Source organism: Hyaena hyaena, unplaced genomic scaffold (assembly GCF_003009895.1).
Source record: "Hyaena hyaena isolate Hyena2069 unplaced genomic scaffold, ASM300989v1 scaffold_19, whole genome shotgun sequence".
NCBI classification, from domain to species: domain Eukaryota; kingdom Metazoa; phylum Chordata; class Mammalia; order Carnivora; family Hyaenidae; genus Hyaena; species Hyaena hyaena.
This window is the reverse complement of record NW_024080651.1, coordinates 6,222,358-6,241,231: the sequence shown is the minus strand read 5'-3', so window position 1 is coordinate 6,241,231 and position 18,874 is coordinate 6,222,358. Positions and strand designations below refer to the sequence as shown.

The 18,874-nt window shown below is 37.2% G+C and overlaps 1 protein-coding gene across 1 annotated transcript in view; it reads left to right on the top strand.

The window, feature by feature from the left end:
* The window catches only part of LOC120227861 (solute carrier family 5 member 4), a 46,683-nt gene extending 28,409 nt beyond the window's left edge, over window positions 1-18,274 (top strand). The window contains exons 12-15 of the mRNA XM_039225900.1: window positions 1,154-1,322; window positions 2,695-2,910; window positions 8,094-8,196; window positions 18,060-18,274. Coding sequence (XP_039081831.1) covers window positions 1,154-1,322; window positions 2,695-2,910; window positions 8,094-8,196; window positions 18,060-18,274 — 703 coding nt within the window. The remainder of the gene's footprint in view (window positions 1-1,153; window positions 1,323-2,694; window positions 2,911-8,093; window positions 8,197-18,059) is intronic.
* The last annotated feature ends 600 nt before the right edge of the window (window positions 18,275-18,874 follow it).

The window sequence follows — 18,874 nt, the reverse complement described above, 5'->3', positions numbered from 1 at the left end:
CAGCCCTGAAGGAAGTGTGGAAGTGAGCCCCATGGCTCGGTGGGGATGGAACGGTAAGTGCTGAATTCTTACAACAGTCATGTGTGTGGTGTATTTGAGGGCAGCAAGAGTAAGGTTGGCACATATGAACAAGTGGAAGAGTGATAAGAAACATGATCGGAAAGATAGCTAGAGTGAAATTATGTAGGGCCATTTAAGCCATAACAAGACTTTGGATTTTATTCCACATATGATAGAAAACAACTGAAAATAAGCAAGCAAGGGATGTACATGACTCGCTTTCCAATGACGATAACAAGGAGAACAAGGACAGTGGGTATTATTTATTGAATCCTTACTATACTCTAGGCATCATGCTCAGACTTCCTGTGGTTTATCACATTTACTTAGTAGGTTGCAGAAGTTTTGTGAACATTCAATGAAACACTTGTGCCTCAGTCTCCTGCCCAAATGCCTGTCCCCCATTTCTCCCAGCCTCCACCTCTCTGTTTCAGGTGAGCACAGAGAAGTAATAACCTTTTACAGACAGTTGAGTAAATTATGTTTGTTTATTCACACAATAAGAACAGAATATTGAGCTTATCATTAGTTATTCTCCCTGCACCCCATGACATCTAAAAGGTTTTTTACTGACTTTCTACCTGCCAAAGTACTCAAGCAGTAAAATGAACAAATTAGCATTTCTGGCCAATTCACTCAGCATTCTAGGATAAAGGATATTTTAATTCTAACCTGTGCAAATTGACTTAGTTTCTCTCAAGCTAGGGAAAAAAATATCAAAATGGGGATCTGCTTTCTTTATCATACAAATAATTACTTATTCATAGAAATAGTGTGGTGTTTATTCCTAATTGATATATTACATAAATTGCACTAGAGAATTATTAACCAGTTGCTGACATTTGAACTGTTTTATGAATGGATATTTAACCTTACAGTTGAAGCTATTACTTCAATTACAGAGAAGTGATTGCTTTATTGGCATTTTACTAATCTATGGTCATAAAACATCCCATGGCTTCATGTGAGGTCAAGAAGTATGATTTTATTTGGAAAATCAATGAATAGCCACAAGAATCAAGAACTTTAAAGCACAATGGAGGCACCAATAATGCTTTTGTTTAAAATTTAAATCATTTTTCTTTCTCTCCAGGCTATTTATCATTCTATTAATTGTCATCAGCATTTTGTGGGTCCCCTTAGTGCAGGTATCTCAAAACGGACAACTATTCCATTATATAGAATCAATTTCTAGCTATCTTGGGCCTCCAATTGCGGCTGTCTTCCTGCTTGCCATCTTCTGTAAAAGAGTCAATGAACAGGTAAGTAAAAATCAGAAAACTTCTTCCCTGCTGGGGTGAGAATATTTTATTTCTTTCACTGGTAGGAAAATGCAGTCTTTCACCCTGTTTATACAACTCAAAGCCCATCTCAATTTTCATTGTAGTTAGCTATAATTCCTGTGTAAATACATTAAAGTTTGTAAATACATAGGGCACACTTGTAGTACAGTCTGTATATTTCCTACAAAATATTATATACATATATGACACAGTGATGAGGAAGACAAGTTTTGGAGTAAGACTGACAGAATTCAACCCTGGCTCTACCATTTTATATCATTGTGATCTATCTTAAGCAAACCATTGGTTCTGTGTAGAATGAAGATAATCACAGTGCCTACCTTGTAAGATTGCTGTGAGGACTAAAAAGGACTTATTTCAATTTTTTATGTTTATTTATTTTTGAGAGTGAAAGAGAGAATGAGTGGGGGAGGAGCAGTGAGAGGGATGTACAGAATCTGAAGCAGGCTCCAAGCTCTCAGCTGTAAGCACAGAGCCCAACACGGGGCTCGAACCAATGAACTTTGAGATCGTGACCTGACCCAAAGTCGGATGCTCAACTGAGCCACCCAGGTGCTCCAAAGTGGATTTATTTTAATGTGAAGTGCTTAGAAGAAAACCTCCCACTTCCATAACATAAAGTATGTTAATTTCTATGATAATATATGTAACTGATTATTTTGGAGCAAGATATTTAATCACTTAATTGTTTCCAGCTGTTAACTTTATTATAATTTTGAAATGAAGAATAGGAAAAGAGAGGTGAATATCTTATGTGCTTTTCGAATGTTATTTAATATTAGTAAGTGGTATTTTGGGAGTCAGACCCAGGTCTTCCTCCAACTAAAGCTCATGCTTTTAATCTCTAGGCAATACCATTTCCCCTGAACATAATATCTTGATCAGAGGAATAGGGGTTACACATGTTTCCAACCCCACCAGCTTCTCAGAGAAAATAGATGCTTTTAATTGCCAAAAGCTTAATAGAACTATCATAGCTATCTAATATCAACTCTGTAAATTATGTAAAATAATCCATAGCTCTGTTTATTCTGTAAAATAAGAATAAACCACTACTTTTAAAATCTATATATAAAATAAAATTCAAGGTAAACAAGCTTGGGGCAGAGTATACAGTAGTGTCCTGGAGTAGTATCTGATGCAATAAAATTTCAGGATCACTGATAAACACATGCATTTGTATCTTTTCATTGTTTTCATGGCTTTGTGCTCAAGGCTAGCCATTATTGGTTCTTAGTGGAGAAAGTAGGTAGGATGATAATTCTTACCTACTCAAATGAGCTTCCCATCTTTTCTAAATAGTATGGTTTTATTCTCATTTCTTTTGCAGGGAGCCTTCTGGGGTCTAGTCGTTGGACTTGTGATTGGCCTCATTCGAATGATTGCAGAGTTTGCCTATGGAACAGGAAGTTGCTTAGCTGCCAGTAACTGTCCCAAGATCATCTGTGGAGTGCACTATCTGTACTTTGCCATCATCCTCTTTTTTGTTTCCTTACTAGTCATCCTGGGAATTTCCCTGTTAACAAAACCCATTCCTGATGTACATGTGAGTACTCATTTCAAAATAAGAATTCTTGGGGCTCCTGGATACCTCAGTCAATTAAGTGACTGACTCTTGATTTTGGCTCAGGTCATGATCCCAGGGTCATGAGATCAAGCTCCATGTCAGTGTCTGCACTGGGCATGGAGCCTGCTTGGGATTCTCTCTCTCTCTCTCTCTCTCTCTCTCTCTCGCTTGCTCGCTCGCTCTCTGTTTCTCACTCTCTCTCTCTCTTTTCCTTTGCCCTTCTCCCCCATTTACTCTAAATAAATAAATAAATAAATAAATAAATAAATAAATAAATAAGAGTTCTTTGCCTTCCCAGGTATTAGGAAATGGGCTTCATCCTCAAAAAACTTCACAAATCTTTATCTTTGTTATAAGATACCAGGAAGAGAGGAATTAGTGCTACCTAAGAGATTGGAAAAGACTTCAGAGCAGAGCTGTTATCTGGGCTGGGACTATTTGGGGATGAGTAGAATTTCATATACAATACAAACATCAATACAGAGATTTAAAAAAATAAGTACATGATACTAGGTGGCAGGAAAAAGAAATAGAATGAGATGCCTTTCAAATTGGCAAAAGGGTTTAATATTAATATGTCCACTATTGGTAAGGATGTTGGGAAATGTCCACTCTCCAAAATCATTGGTAATGTATGAATTTTGTAATTTGTAGGAGGACAATTAGGGAATATGTATCAATTATAATTAAAATTCTCATACCTTATGAACCAACAACCCCATTTCTAGGAACTTATTGTGTAGAAATACACAAATAGGAAAAATATACATATAAAGATATTATCTGCAAAAGGTTTCTAGTAGAAAAAGATGGAAACAACCTAAATTTCCATTGCTAGTGAAATGGATACACTAGCACATGGTACACTAAATACCATGCAGCTGTTCAAAAGCCTGAGGAGTTCTATCATTTGCTTTCTTAAATGTCCATGATATGGTTAAGTGGGGAAAAACTTGCAGAATAATATGGTATTATATAAGATCACCTTTTGAAAATAACACACACACACACACACACACACACACACATTGGTCTAACAATGGAAAAAATACCTTAAAGCATATACACCATAAAGTTTTTTTTTCCCTAGTGGACCTGTGAGGCCTTAGATAGTTTATTTTTATTTTTTAATTTAATTTATTTTATCTTTTTATTTTCTTAAATAGTTTATTGTCAAGTTGGTTTCCATATAACACCCAGTGCTCATCCCAACAAGTGCCCTCAATAAAAGGTATCTCTGGGGGAAACACTATAGAGGAGCAGCAAATATTAGTCATTTTTTTAATAGATAGTTTATTGTCAAATTAGTTTCCACATAACACCCAGTGCTCATCCCCACGAGTGCCCTCCTCCATGCCAATCCCCCCTCCCCCCTACATCCATCAGTTCTGTTTTTGTCAGCATTCAAGAGTCTCTCATGGTTTGCCTCTCTCCCTTTCCCCCACCATTTCCGCCCTTCTTCTCCCCCTTGTTCCTCCGTCAAGTTCCTCCTAATCCTCCTATACGTGCAAACATATGATATTTGTCCTTCTCTGCCTGACTTATTTCGCTCAGCATAACACCCTCAAGGTCCATCCATGTTGCTACACATGGCCAGATTTCATTGTTTCTCATTGCCATGTAGTATTCCATGGTATAGATAAACCACATCTTCTTGATCCATTCGTCCGTTGATGGACACTTAGGCTCTTTCCATGTTTTGGCTATTGTTGAGAGTGCTGCTATGAACATTGGGGTACATGTGCTCCTATGCCTCAGCATTTCTATATCCCTTGGGTAAATTCCTAGCAGTGCTATTGCTGGGTCATAGGGGAGTTCTATTGTTAATTTTTTGAGGAACCTCCACACTGTTTTCCAGAGGGGCTGTACCAGTTTACATTCCCACCAACAGTGTAAGAGGGTGCCCGTTTCTCCACATCCTCGCCAGCATCTCATGTTCTCTGATTTGCTCATTTTAGCCACTCTGACTGGTGTGAGGTGGTATCTCAGTGTGGTTTTGATTTGTATTTCCCTGATAAGTAGGGATGCTGAGCATCCTTTCATATGTTTGTTGGCCATCTGGATGTCCTCTTTGGAGAAGTGTCTGTCCATATCTTCTGCCCATTTCTTTACTGGGTTGTTTGTTTTTTGGGTGTGGAGTTTGGTGAGTTCCTTATAGATTCTGGATATCAACCCCTTATCTGATATGTCGCTTGCAACTATCTTTTCCCATTCCGTTGGTTGCCTATTAGTTTTGTGGGTTGTTTCCTTTGCCGTGCAGAAGCTTTTAATCTTGATGAGGTCCCAATCGTTTATTTTTGCTCTTGATTCCTTTGCTTTAAGATGTCATTACTACCCAAAGCTATCTACACATTCAACGCAATTCCAATCAAAATTGCCCCAGCATACTTCTCAAAGTTAGAGCAAACTATCCTAAAATTTGTATGGAACCACAAAAGACCCCGAATAGCCAAAGTAATACTGAAAAATAAAACCAAAACGGGAGGTATCACTATCCCAGACTTTAACCTCTACTACAAAGCTGTCATCATCAAGACAGTATGGTATTGGCACAAAAACAGACACATAGACCAATGGAGCAGAATTGAGAACTCAGAAATGGACCCAAAAGTATACAGCCAACTAATATTTGACAAAGCAGGAAAGAATATCCAATGGAAAAAAGACAGCCTCTTTAACAGATGGTGTTGGGAGAACTGGACAGCAACATGCAAAAGAATGAAACTAGATCAATTTCTCACACCATACACAAAAATAAACTCAAAATGGATAAAGGACCTGAATGTGAGACAGGAAACTATCAAAACCCTAGAGGAGAAAGCAGGAAACAACCTCTTTGACCTCCACCGCAGCAACCTCTTACTTGACACATTCCCCCAAAGCAAAGGAATCAAGAATATTAGTCATTTTTTAACTTAAATATTGCTTACATACTAACATTATTTGAATGTATTACTCATGTGTATAACTTTTATTTATTTTGCATTTATCACTCAGTCTTTGAAGCAGTATTTACTTGCATATTCCCTTAGAAAGTAGTAAATATTATTTGTGGATGGGGAAATCCAAAACACAGAATGGTTCACATTACTTTATCAAAGACATGTCACCAGAAGTCACAACAAATATTTGTGTTGAATATTGGGAATTGAATGGAAAAAAAATACTAGAAAATATATTATATTTTTCAAAGAAATATAAACATTAAGCTTTATATGGCAACAAAAATAACTACAATTTATCATTAAGTTTTTTAAAAAATGTGTCTAAAGAATCAATAACACCATTTATGTAATTTATGTTTATGTTTTATAAATATACTATGAGGTTTGAATTTTCAAAATGGACTGATAAATATCATAAGTCACATCAGAGAACGTTATGAGTAGTGTTGTGGATCTAACCTAGCAATTCAGTAAAAAGAAATCTCAGAATGATACTTTGTTTTGGCAAGACTAAAAAGTACCTGTCCAAGTTAGAACAAAAATTCAAGGAGCCCAAATAAAAGGGTTTCAGCAAGAAAATATATACTGTATAAGAAATGCTAGGATTAAGGGGCACCTGGATGGCTCAGTCGGTTGGGCATCTGACTTCGGCTCAGGTCGTGATTTCATGATTCGTGAGTTCAAGCTCCACGTCGGGCTCTGTGCTTACAGCTCAGAGCCTGGAGCTTGCTTTGGATTTTGTGTCTCCCTTTCTCTGTTCTTCCCCATCTCGCACTCTGTCTCTCTCTCTCAAGATTAAATAAACATTAAAAAAATGCTAGGATTAAGAACTTTATGAAGCTACAATTAGGAATCTTAGTGGTAAGGTGGAAGCATATGCTTGTTATGCCTACAATAAATTTTAAAAAGCCAATTATAAATCCTAGTAAATCTCTACAAGAAAGTCATGAGCCAAGTATGAGGCCAATTAAAATGACACATCACTTTGAGCATATGATGATTATAATTTTGAAACCCAGTTGACACTTGGAATCCTTTCCTTAGAATGACCTAGAGCTGGTATTCATTCATTGTGTCCAATTACATGTCTTGGATCTATGGCATAGAAAAAAGTTACATAATAGCATAAATAGCTATTTTCAAATTTTTAGCCAACATACAAAGCATGGAAATATTGATCATATTTATAGAAAACAATTAAATTCTATAAAGCTTATAGCAATTTTAAAATAATGATACATTTGACAAAAGCTTGGAGGTTGGCTGGAGAATGGATGTATAAGGGCACAAATTGTTATCAGAACTTAATAGTAGTACATAGATATGATCTAAACACGATGAATCCAGGAATGGAGCTAAAAAGGATATTTTATTTTATTTTTATATTTTTAAACATTTATTTACCTTTGAGAGACACAGAAAGACAAAGCGCAAGCAGGGGAGGAGCAAAGACAGAGAGAGACACAGAATTTGAAGCAGGCTCCAGGCTCTGAGCTGTCAGCACAGAACCTGATGCTGGGCTCAAACCCGAACCATGAGGTCATGACCTGAACCAAAGTCAGACGCTCAACCGACTGAGCCACCCAGGTGCCCCTAAAAAAATATTTTATAAGTTACAAACGTAACCACTAGACAAACTGAAAGTAATATGATACAGTTAATAACAGCTGAATGATAAGGATGAGTGAAGTGAGGGTACTGTAAGCTAGATATATATTTGACTTTTATGAAATTATAAATCCAGAAGTAAGAGTTTTAAGAATATTGCTTAAGATGGGGAACCTGGGTGGCTCAGTCAGTTAAGCGTCCAACTTCAGCTCAGGTCACGATCTCATGGCTTGTGGGTTCGAGCCCTGCATCAGGCTCTGTGCTGACAGCTCAGAGCCTGGAGCCTGCTTCAGATTCTGTGTCTTCCTCCCTCTCTGCCCCTATCCTGCTCACACTCTGTCTCCCTGTCTCTAAACAATGAATAAACGTTAAAATTTTTTTAAGGACTATTACTTATGAGTATTTAATTACTACTGAAAGAGTTTAAAACATCAATAATTTTAAATAGTTAGTGTGTATTTGTGAATTATTATGGCAGAAGACATTTCTTTGTTACATATACTATGCAATGTCATTTGATTTTCTTGCACTAAACAATAAATGAATGTACCATCGTATTATTTAAACATTTGTCCATCACTAACGTGCTTGTCTGTGGTCTTTGTGTAGCTGTATCGTCTGTGCTGGGCTCTTCGGAACAGTAAGGAGGAACGAATTGATTTAGATGCAGAAGAGAAAAGACATGAAGAAGCTGATAATGATGTTGATGAAGGTAATATCTGGTTTACATTTGGTTTTCATACAAAAATTCAGTATTCCTGAATTGGTTTCATGTTTGCTTAAATTTTCTTTTTGCCACTAAATTCAGTTTCTTAAAAAAGCTGTTAGATTTATGGTAAACTGAAACTTTGAAATCTTATTTTCCCCAAACCAAGACAAATTCATTATAAAAGAAATATTCGAATTCATCTGCCTGTCCATCAGACTGTCCGTCCATTCAGCCATCATACAACCATGGGTCTGTGTACCAGCTCTGATGTGAAAATCAACTCCAGAGTCTCCTTTTCCTAATCACATATTAAATGTTCAACAAATCGATCTTTTTTTTTTTTTAATTTTCATTTGAAGTTTATTCACCAAGTTCTTTCCTTTCTTTCTCAAGTCTGAACAGGCAGATAGTGACTTTATTTATTTATAATATTATTTTTTCTTAAATAGTTTATTGTCAAGTTGGGTTCCATATAACACCCAGTGCTCATCCTAACAAGTGCCCTCCTCCATGCCCATCACTCCTCTTACCCTCTCCCCCACCTCCATCAGCCCTCAGTTCATTCTCAGTAATCAAAAATCTCTAATGGTTTGCCTCCCTCCCTCTCCTCGACCATTTTCCCCCTTCTTCTCCTCCATGGTGCTCCATTAAGTTCCTCCTAATCAACATGGAAACATATGATATCTGTCCTTCTCTGCCTGACCTATTCCACTCAGCATAACACCCTCAAGTTCCATCCATGTTGCTACACATGGCCAGATTTCATTCTTTCTCATTGCCATGTAGTATTCCTTTGTGTAGATAAACCACATCTTCTTGATCCATTCATCAGTTGATGGACCCTTAGGCTCTTTCCATGCTTTGGCTATTGTAGAGAGTGCTGCTATGAACATTGGGGTACATGTGTCCCTATGCATCAGCACTCCTGTATCCCTTGGGTAAATTCCTAGCAGTGCTATTGCTGGGTCATAGGGGAGTTCTAGTGTTAATTTTTTGAGGAACCTCTACGCTGTTTTCCAGAGGGGCTGCACCCGTTTACGTTCCCACCAACAGTGTAGGAAGGTGCCCGTTTCTCCACATCCTCGCCAGCATCTAGAGTTCTCTGATTTCCTCATTTTAGCCACCCGACTGGCGTCAAGTGGTATCTCAATGTAGTTTTGATTTGCATTTCCCTGATGAGGAGGAATGCTGAGCATCGTTTCATGTGTCTTTTGGCCATCTGGTTGTCCTCTTTGGAGAAGTGTCTGTTCATATCTTCTGCCCATTTCTTCACCGGATTTTTTGTTTTTCGAGTGTGGAGGTTGGTGAGTTCCTTATAGATTTTGGATACAGCCCTTTATCTGATATTTCATTTGCAACAATTTTTCCAATTCTGCCGGTGCCTAAATTTTATTAATTATTTCCTTTGACCTGCAGAAGCTTTTCATCTTGATGAGGTCCCAATAGTTCATTTTTGCTCTTGATTCCCTTGCCTTTGGGGATGGGTTAAGTAAGAAATTGCTGCGGTTGGATTCAAGGAGGTTGTTCCCTGATTTCTCCTCTAGGGTTTTGATGGTTTCCTGTCTCACGTTCAGTTCCTTCATCCACTTTGAGGTTCTTTTTGTGTATGGTGTGAGAAAATGATCTAGTTTCATTCTTCTGCATGTTGCTGTCCAGTTCTCCCAGCACCATCTGTTAAAGAAGCTATCTTTTTTCCATTGGATACTCTTTCCCACTTTGTCAAAGATTAGTTGGCCATACACTTGTGGGTCCAATTCTGAGTTCTCTATTCTATTCCGTTGGCCTATTTGTCTGTTTTTGTACCAATACCATACTGTCTTAATGATGACAGCTTTGTAGTAGAGGCTAAAGTCTGGGATGGTGATGCCTTCCGTTTTGGTTTTATTCTTCAATATGACTTTGGCTATTCGGGGTCTTTTGTGGTTCCATACAAATTTTAGCATAGTTTGTTGTAGTTTTGAGAAGACTGCTGATGCAATTTTGATTGGGATTGCCAGAAATGTGTAGATTGCTTTGGGTAATAATGACATTTTAACAATATTTATTCTTCTGACCCATAAGCATGGAATGTTTTCCATTTCTTTGTGTCTTCTTCAATTTCCTTCATAGTTTTTCATAGTTTTCATCATACAGATCTCTAATATCTTTGGGTAGGTTTATTCCTAGGTATTTTATGTTTTTTTGTGCAATTGTGAATGGGATCAGTTTCTTGATTTCTCTTTCTGTTGCTTCATTACTGGTGTATAAAAATGCAACCTATTTTTGTACGTTGATTTTGTACCCTGCAACTTTGCTGAATTCTTGGATCAGTTCTAGTAGGCTTCTGGTGGAGTCTATTAGGTTTTCTATGTAGACTATCATGTCATCTGCGAAAAGTGAAAGTTTGACTTCTTCTTTGCCAATTCTGATACCTTTGATTTCCTTTTGTTGTCTGATTACTGATACTAGGACTTCCAGCCCTATGTTAAACAACAGTGGTGAGAGTGGACATCTCTGTCTTGTTCCTCATTTCAGGGGGAATGCTCTCAGTTTTTCCCTACTGTGGATGATGTTAGCTGAGGGCTTCTCATAGATGGCTTTTATGATGTTGATCTTTATTAAGAAGGGATTCTGTATTTTGTCAAATGCTTTTTCTGCATCTATCGACAGGATCATATGGTTTTTATCTTTTCTTTTGTTGATGTGATGTATCACGTTGATTGATTTGTGAATGTTGATCCAGCCCTGTAACCCAGGAATGAATCCCACGTGATCTTGGAGAATAATTCCTTTTATGTGCTGTTGAATTCGATTTGCAAGTATCTTGTTGAGGATTTTTGCATCCATATTCCTCAAGGATATTGGCCTGTAGTTCTCTTTTTTTGCTGGGTCTCTGTCTGGCTTGGGAATCAAAGTGATGCTGGCTTTGTAGAATGAGTCCAGAAGTTTTCTTTCCATTTCTATTTTTTGGAAATACCTGGGAAGAATGGGTATTAATTCTGTTTTAAATGTCTGGTAGAATTCCCCAGGGAAGCCATCTGGCCCAGAGCTCTTATTTGTTGGGAGATTTTTGATAACTGATTCAATTTCCTAACTAGTTATGGGTCTGTTCAGGTTTTCTATCTCTTCCCGTGTGAATTTTGGTAGTGAGAGTGTGTTTAGGAGTTTGTCCATTTCTTCTAAGTTGTCCAGTTTGTTGGCATATAGTTTATCATAGTATTCCCTGATAATTGCTTGTATTTCTGAGGGGTTGTTGTAATAAGTTCATTTTTATTCATGATTGTGTCTATTTGAGTGCTCTCTCTTTTCTTTTTGTGAAGCCTGGCTAGAAGCTTGTGAATTTTTTTTATTTTTTTCAAAAACCAACTCTTGGTTTCATTGATCCTTTCAACCTTTTCTTTGGTTTCTATATTGTTTATTTCTTCCCTCATTTTTATTATTTCTCTTCCCCTACTTGGTTTGCATTGCTCTTGTTGCTCTTCATCTAGTTCCTTTACGTGTGCTGTTAGATTTTGTACATGAACTTTTTCTAATTTCTTGAAATAGACCTGGAGTGCAATGTACTTTCCTCTTAGGACTGCCTTTGCCGCATCCCATAGAATTTGCACTTGATCTTAGCCAAAAGGCCGAGAAGCAATCCCATAGAGTTTGGATTGTTGCATTTTCATTTTCATTTGCTTCCATATATTTTTAAATTTCTTCTCTAATTGCCTGATTGGCGCATTCGTTCTTTAGTAGGTGTTCTTTAACCTCCATGTTTTTGGAGGTTTTCCAGACTTCTTCCTGTGGTTGATTTCAAGCTTCATAGCATTGTGACCTGAAAGTGTGCATGATATGATCTCAATTCTTTGATATTTACTCAGAGCTGCTTTATGTCCCAGTATGTGATCTATCTTGGGGAATATGCCATGTGCACTTGAGAAAAAGTGAATTCCATGGCCTCAGGATGTAGGCTTCTAAATATATCTGTCAAATGCATCTGATCCAGAGTGTCCTTCAAGTCCACTGTTTTTTTAGTGATTATCTGTCTAGTTGATCTCTCCATTGCAGTAAGTGGAGTATTAAAGTCCTCTGCTATTAGCACATTCTTGTCCATAAGATTGTTTCTGTTTGTGATTAATTGTTTTATATATTTAGGTGCTTCCCTATTTGGTGCGTAGAGATTTATAATTGTTAGCTCTTCCTGATGGATAGACCCTGTAATTATTATATAAGGCCCTTCTTCATCCCTTGTTACTGTATTTACTTTACTTTAAAGTCCAGTTTGTCTGATATAAGTATAGCTACTCCAGCTTTCTTTTGACTTCCAGTAGCATGGTAGATATTTCTCCATCCCCTTACTTTCAATCTGAAGGTGTGCTCATATCTAAAATGAGTTTCTTGTGGACAGCAAATAGATAGATTTTGTATTTTTATCCATTCTGCTACCCTATGTCTTTTGATTGGAGCATTTAGTCCTTTCACATTTAGTGTTATTATTGAAAAATATGGGTTTAGAGTCATTGTGTTCTTTGTAAGATTCATGCTTGTGGTGGTGTCTCTGGTACCTTGCATTGTTTGCAACATTTCCCTTAGAGAGTCCCCCTCAGGATTCCTTGTAGGGATGGTTTAGTGGTGACAAATTCTTTCAACTCTCTTGAGAGAGTTGCTCTTGAACTCTCCTTTCATGTTCCTGGATCAGTTTATCTCTCTTTTACTTGACTTCCTCTTTTTCCATAATTGTGTCTTCTAAATCGCCTATTCTCCCCTCGCCTCTTTAATCCATGCATTGGACGCCTCCATTTAATTATGCACTTCATTTATAGCATTTTTTTAATTCATCACAACTATATTTAAACTCCATAGTCTTTGTAGCAATAGTTTCTCTGATTTCTTCCATGCTTTTTTCAAGCCCAGCGATTAATTTTATGACTATCATTCTAAATTTTTGTTCATTCAAGTTGCTTATATCTGTTTTGAGCAGTTCTTTAGCTGTCATTTCTTCCTGGAACTTCTTAGAGGAGAGTTCTTTCATTTCATCACTTTGGCTACCTTTCTGTCTCTTGTTAGTTTTAAAAGCCTGTTATGTACTCTGCACCTACGAGTACTGCTGTATTAGAGAAGGCTCTTTGACTGTCCAGAGCTTGTCTGTTCAGGAAGTATTCTTTGAATGGTGTCTCTTGATCTCTCCTGTTGAGACTTTGATTATTTAATTTCCTACTCGTAGTGGTATTTGGGACTCTCCACCGTGTGTACTTTGGCTTGTTTCTTGAAGTAGCCCTGGAAAAGAAAACAGACAGACAAACACACAGGGAATAAGGCACACAAATGCACAGACAAATCCAACAAACATGCAAACTGAAAGGGGGGAAAAAAGGAGGATAAAAAAAGAGGAAGGAGGAAAAACAAATAATAAAAATAAAAATAAAAAATAAATAAAAAACAAAAAAAGAAGATAAAAGGAAAAAAAAAAACAAAGACAAAGGACAGTCTAAAAGCATAAAACCAGAATTCCCAGCTACAAATAAAGAGCCGGCTGTATGCACTTCCATTGTAAGAGCATATACAAAGAGAGAAATAACAGGGCTGGGGGGAAGTGAAATTGGAAGAGAAATGACTACGCAGAGAGAGTAAGAGGCTTAATTGAGAGAGAGAAAGAGGAGAATATGGTAAGAGATGAGGAGAAAGAAACGAAGATAATGTTACTCAGAGAAACTATATAATCTGATTACTCCAGAGAGAGAGAGAGAGAGAGAGAAAGGTAGAGGCGGAGGTGTAGAATATACATCTAGAGAGAGAATGGATTAAATGTGACTGTTTACACAAGCCAGTGACCAGAGTGCCCAGTTCAGCAGAGGGGAGGGACACGAATGAGACAAGGGAAAATATATCTGAAAAGAAAGAATTGATCTAGAATTAATCATGGTAGTTCATCCATGTATATCTTGCCCCAGGCCCTGGTAAAAAAAAAAAAAAAGGCAGCTCTCTAGTGGGGATGGGCATGGCTTGGTGTAGGTGGATCTTAGCTTCCACTGCATCCCACTGACTGCTCCCTGAGGTCCTGCCTTGGTGGTTGTGGGAGAAAAATGGCGGTGCCCCAGTCCCTTCTCAAGCCAAACATTACAACTCACTCTTTTGGGTCCAATCTCCCTGTGCCGAGGGCGTAGCTGAGGTGGGCTGTGCTCTATGTCCCAAGCCATGCCTTGTTTCCAGATCTTAGTCTGTGTGCCCCATCGTTACTGACCGAATAAAACTCTCAAACTGAGTCCCTCCTAGCAGTTTCAAGCCTCTTGCCTCCCTGCTGGGAATCAAGCCGAGCCAGAAGAATGGCAGAGCAGCTTCAGGTGCCACTTCTCCAGGTCGAGATGGCGAGCAGAGGAGCGGTTTCTCCCGGGGTTGCCTAGGACCAGTGCGTCTCCCCTAGGGTCAGCTGGACATCAGGAAACCGGGTCCCTCTCTGTCCCGAGCAGAGATTTTTCTTTTCTCCAGCGACAGGGACAATGTCTTGAGCAGTTTCGGCCACTCTTTCTTTTTTTCCCCCTAGACTCACCGTGGCTCCCAGCAAAGGAGGATCTCCCCTTCCCTCTGTGTCTCCAGTCCCGGCCTGATTTTATCTTCCCCAGTTCACACTCACACTATTAGGTTTTCTCAGTGGACTCTGTCTCCTTTTCCTCCCAAACTCCTGGATTCTGTAAGGGTTCCTATGGCTTCAGGCCTTCTCCATTTGAGAAATGGGGGCGAGTGAAATATACTGAGCTCCCTACTTCTCCGCTATCTTGCCTTCTCCCTCCTCAACAAATCATTCTTGGTTGATAGTGATTAAGCATCTAGCATCTAGTCCCACCTTTTTCTCCAACTTCATTTCTCACTATTCTCTCCAATATACCATCCATTCCAGCCAGGCAGATTTCTTCACTTTCCCTTCGTGTATACCAAGCTCTTAGAATATTTCTACTTCCTCTATAAGAGAGAAAAAAATGGCCTATTCTTTGAAATTAGGTTCTAATTTCATTTCTTTCATGGAAAATTCTCCAGCATCCACCCCATGACTCTTTGTTTGCCTGGCATTTAAAAATAATTTTTTGTTTTAATTTTGAGAGAGAGGGAGACAGAGAGAGAGAGAGAGAGAGAGAGAGAAAGAGAGCACCAGTGGAGGAGGGGCAGAGAGAGAGGGAGACAGATCATCTGGAGCAGGCTCTGTAATGTCTGTAATGACAACAAAAGCCTGATGTGGGGCTCAAACCTACAAACCGTGAGATCATGACCTGAGCCAAAGTCAGATGTTCAACGGACTGACTCACCCAGGCACCCCTACCTAGTGTTTTTAAAACCACTGACAAAGTTTAGCACTTTAGGATATGTTGTCTGGAACTCTACACTAATTGTTTCATTTGATTTGGCTTGAGTTCTTCAACTTAAAGGAAGGATAAATGCCTTCTACTGCTTTTGGATTTTTATATCAGTATTCCTGAGTAAGACTGGCCTATATAGTTTTCCTTTTTTGTACTTTGTCTGGTTTTGGTATTAAGATCATAGTGTTCTTAGGGCATTTAGGTGGCTCAGTCAGTTAAGTGTCTGACTCTTGATTTTGGCTCAGGTCATGATCTCAGGGTTATGAGATGGAGCCCTGCTTTGGGCTCCACGCTGGGCTCCACCCTGGGCATGGAGCCTCCTTTCTTTCCCTCTCTCTCTCAAAAAAGTAGATCTTAGTGTTCTCATAGAATGAATTGGAGCTATTTCAGTAAGAGTGGAATGATATCTGCATCAAAATTTTGGTGTTTTGCCAATAATAGTATTAGGCATTAGGAGGCCTGGTGAGTGAGTGTGTGTGTATGTGTGTGAGAGAGAGAGAGAGAGAGAGAGAGAGAGGCTTTTAAACGGATTAAATTTGTTTAGTCAATGCCTATAGAGCTATTAAAGTTTCCATTTCTTGGTTAATCAATTTGGGAAATTATATTTTCTATGATTCTATGATTGCGTCCATTTAGTACACACTTTAAATATAATGACATGAAGTTATTTACATTACTTTTATTATATATTTATTTATTATATTTATTATATATTTATTATATATAAATTATTATAATATATAAATATTATATATTATATTATATTTATATATTATATATAATATATAAATTTATTATATATAAAATATTAAAAAATTATTATATATAAAATATATAAATTATATATTTATTTATTTATTATATTTATTATATTATATATTATATATTATATATTATAAATATATATTTATTTATATATTTATTATAAATATAATATAATATATATTTAACTATATATAATTTATATTGGCCTATCTGTCCCTACTACTTCTGTAGTTATGCCTTCCTTTTTATTCCTTATATAAGTATTTATGATGTCTCTTCTTTTTCGATAAATTTCACTAAAGACTAGTCTATTTTACTTATCTTTAAGAACCAACTTGGGCTTTGTTATTTTTCTCTCTTGTTACCTTTTTTTTCTATTTTATTACTTTCTGTCTCATTTGTATGCCCTTCCGTTTACATATTTGGGTTTATTCTATTATTTTTGTAACTTAAATTGAATATTATTTCATTGATTTTCAGCCTCCCTTCTTTTATAATGTAAATAAGTAAAGCTACACATTTTTCTCAAAGTGATGTTTTTGCTGCATCTCATATTTTTTATTTTGTAGAATTTTCTTTACCATTCATTTATAAAAATAGTTCTACATTCATTATGGTTTTTTTATAGACATTTGAGTTTGGAAGTATGTTTTAAATTTTCTAATGCAGGAACAAATAGTGTTGTACTTAGAGCTTTTGTATTTTTGCCAATTTACCTTTGGGATGGACTTTGAGAAGTTTGAATCTTGGGTCAAAAGGTTAATGGCAATGCAATTTTGCTGTACACTGCCAAATTCCTATTCATGAGAGTTGAACCTTGCTTTCCTAGCAACAATGTGTGAGAGTACCTGCTTCCACACAGACTAACATAGTATATTGTGAAACTTTTAAAAAATATTTTATTATTTTTGAGAGAGAGAGAGCATGAGAGGGGGAAGGGTAGAGAGAGTCGGAGACACAGAATCCAAAACAGGTTCCAGGCTCTGAACTGTCAGCACGGAACCTGACGTGGGGTTCAAACCCATGAACTGTGAGATCATGACCTGAGCCAAAGTTGGATGCTTAACTGACTGGGCCATCCAGGCACCCCAATTGTGAAACTATTTAATTTTTGTGACTGATAGATGAGTTGTAGTATCTCAATGTCATTTTTTTTTCAAATTTCTCTTTATTGAATAAGTTTAAAAACTGTTTATCTATGTATGTATATATGTCTACATGGGGTTGTTGGTAGTCTTTTATTCTCTACTTTAAAAGCCCATTATACATTAAGGATATTAAACCCTTTGTAGTGTAAGATGCAAATATTTTTAATTTTTTTTACTGTTTTATTAATTATTAATTTTTGAGAGAGAGAGAGAGAGAGGCAAAGCATGAAAGGGGAGGGGCAGAGAGAGAGGGAGACACAGAGCAGCTCCAAGCTCTGAGCTGTCGGCACAGAGCTGGATGCAGGGCTCAAACTCACAAACTGGGAGATCATGACCTGAGCTGAAGTCGGACACATAACTGACTAAGCCAACCCGATGCCCCAAGATGCAAATGTTTTTCCTCAGTTTGTCACTTGTTTTTACTTTGTTTATTGTATTTTTACTTGGTTGTATTGTACTGTATTGACACAAGTTATGCAAAAGTTTTCTATTTTTATATTATCAAAGTTGTTTATATTTTTTTCAGGGATTCCTCTAACACTTAAAAATGGTTGTAATCATCCTTTGCAGTCATCTGTACTACATTGACAGGGATATTATTTCCCATTTTTTATGATTATTCGCTTATCTTTCTTTGTTTCAGATAATGCTGAGGAACCCCGTGGATGTCTCAGGAAGGCTTATGACTTATTCTGCGGTTTGCAGAAGAAAAGCCCAAAGATGAGCAAAGAGGAGGAAGAAGCCCAGAAAAAGAAGCTGACAGACACATCTGAGAAGCCTTTATGGAGAGCTATAGTGAATGTCAATGCCATTCTTCTCCTTGCAGTGGCTGTCTTTGTCCACGGCTATTTTGCCTGAACTCTATCTGAGCCACTAAATATTTATTAAGCAAAGGATAATTTTATTGATTTTTTCACTTTTAGAGTTTATTGTGTTTCAGATGGGAGATAATTTCAAAAAGGAGGAAGGAGTTGGTAATTTTATCATATGAGATGACTAGATTATAGACCTGAGTTTTAGTTTTTATTGTTCTCTTGTGTCAATAAAAAAAGTTAATAATTTAGAAAGCCAGGGAGCTGACTCTATATTTTTGTGTAAACTAGAAGCATTGGGTCTAAATGTTTTTATAGCTCACCAAGTAGATTTCCCTACCTTACACTTGCTTTCTATTTCTAGAGATTTCCACTTAGAATAAATTCCTCTCCCGAATCTGCCTCACATAGTAACTTCCTCATCTATACCACAGTGACCTTTTCCTCTCACCTTCACTTTACTGACCTCAAGGAAAATAGGAATATTTACTAAGAGTTGAGGGGAAGTGAGCTAGAAATGTCTGTTGTAAATACTTTTATGAATTTACTGGAAATTATTAGCTTATGTCTTAAATAAAACCATCCCACTAAATGTTAGCATATTAAGCCACTGATTTCTTAAACTACTTTATAAGAATATAATTCA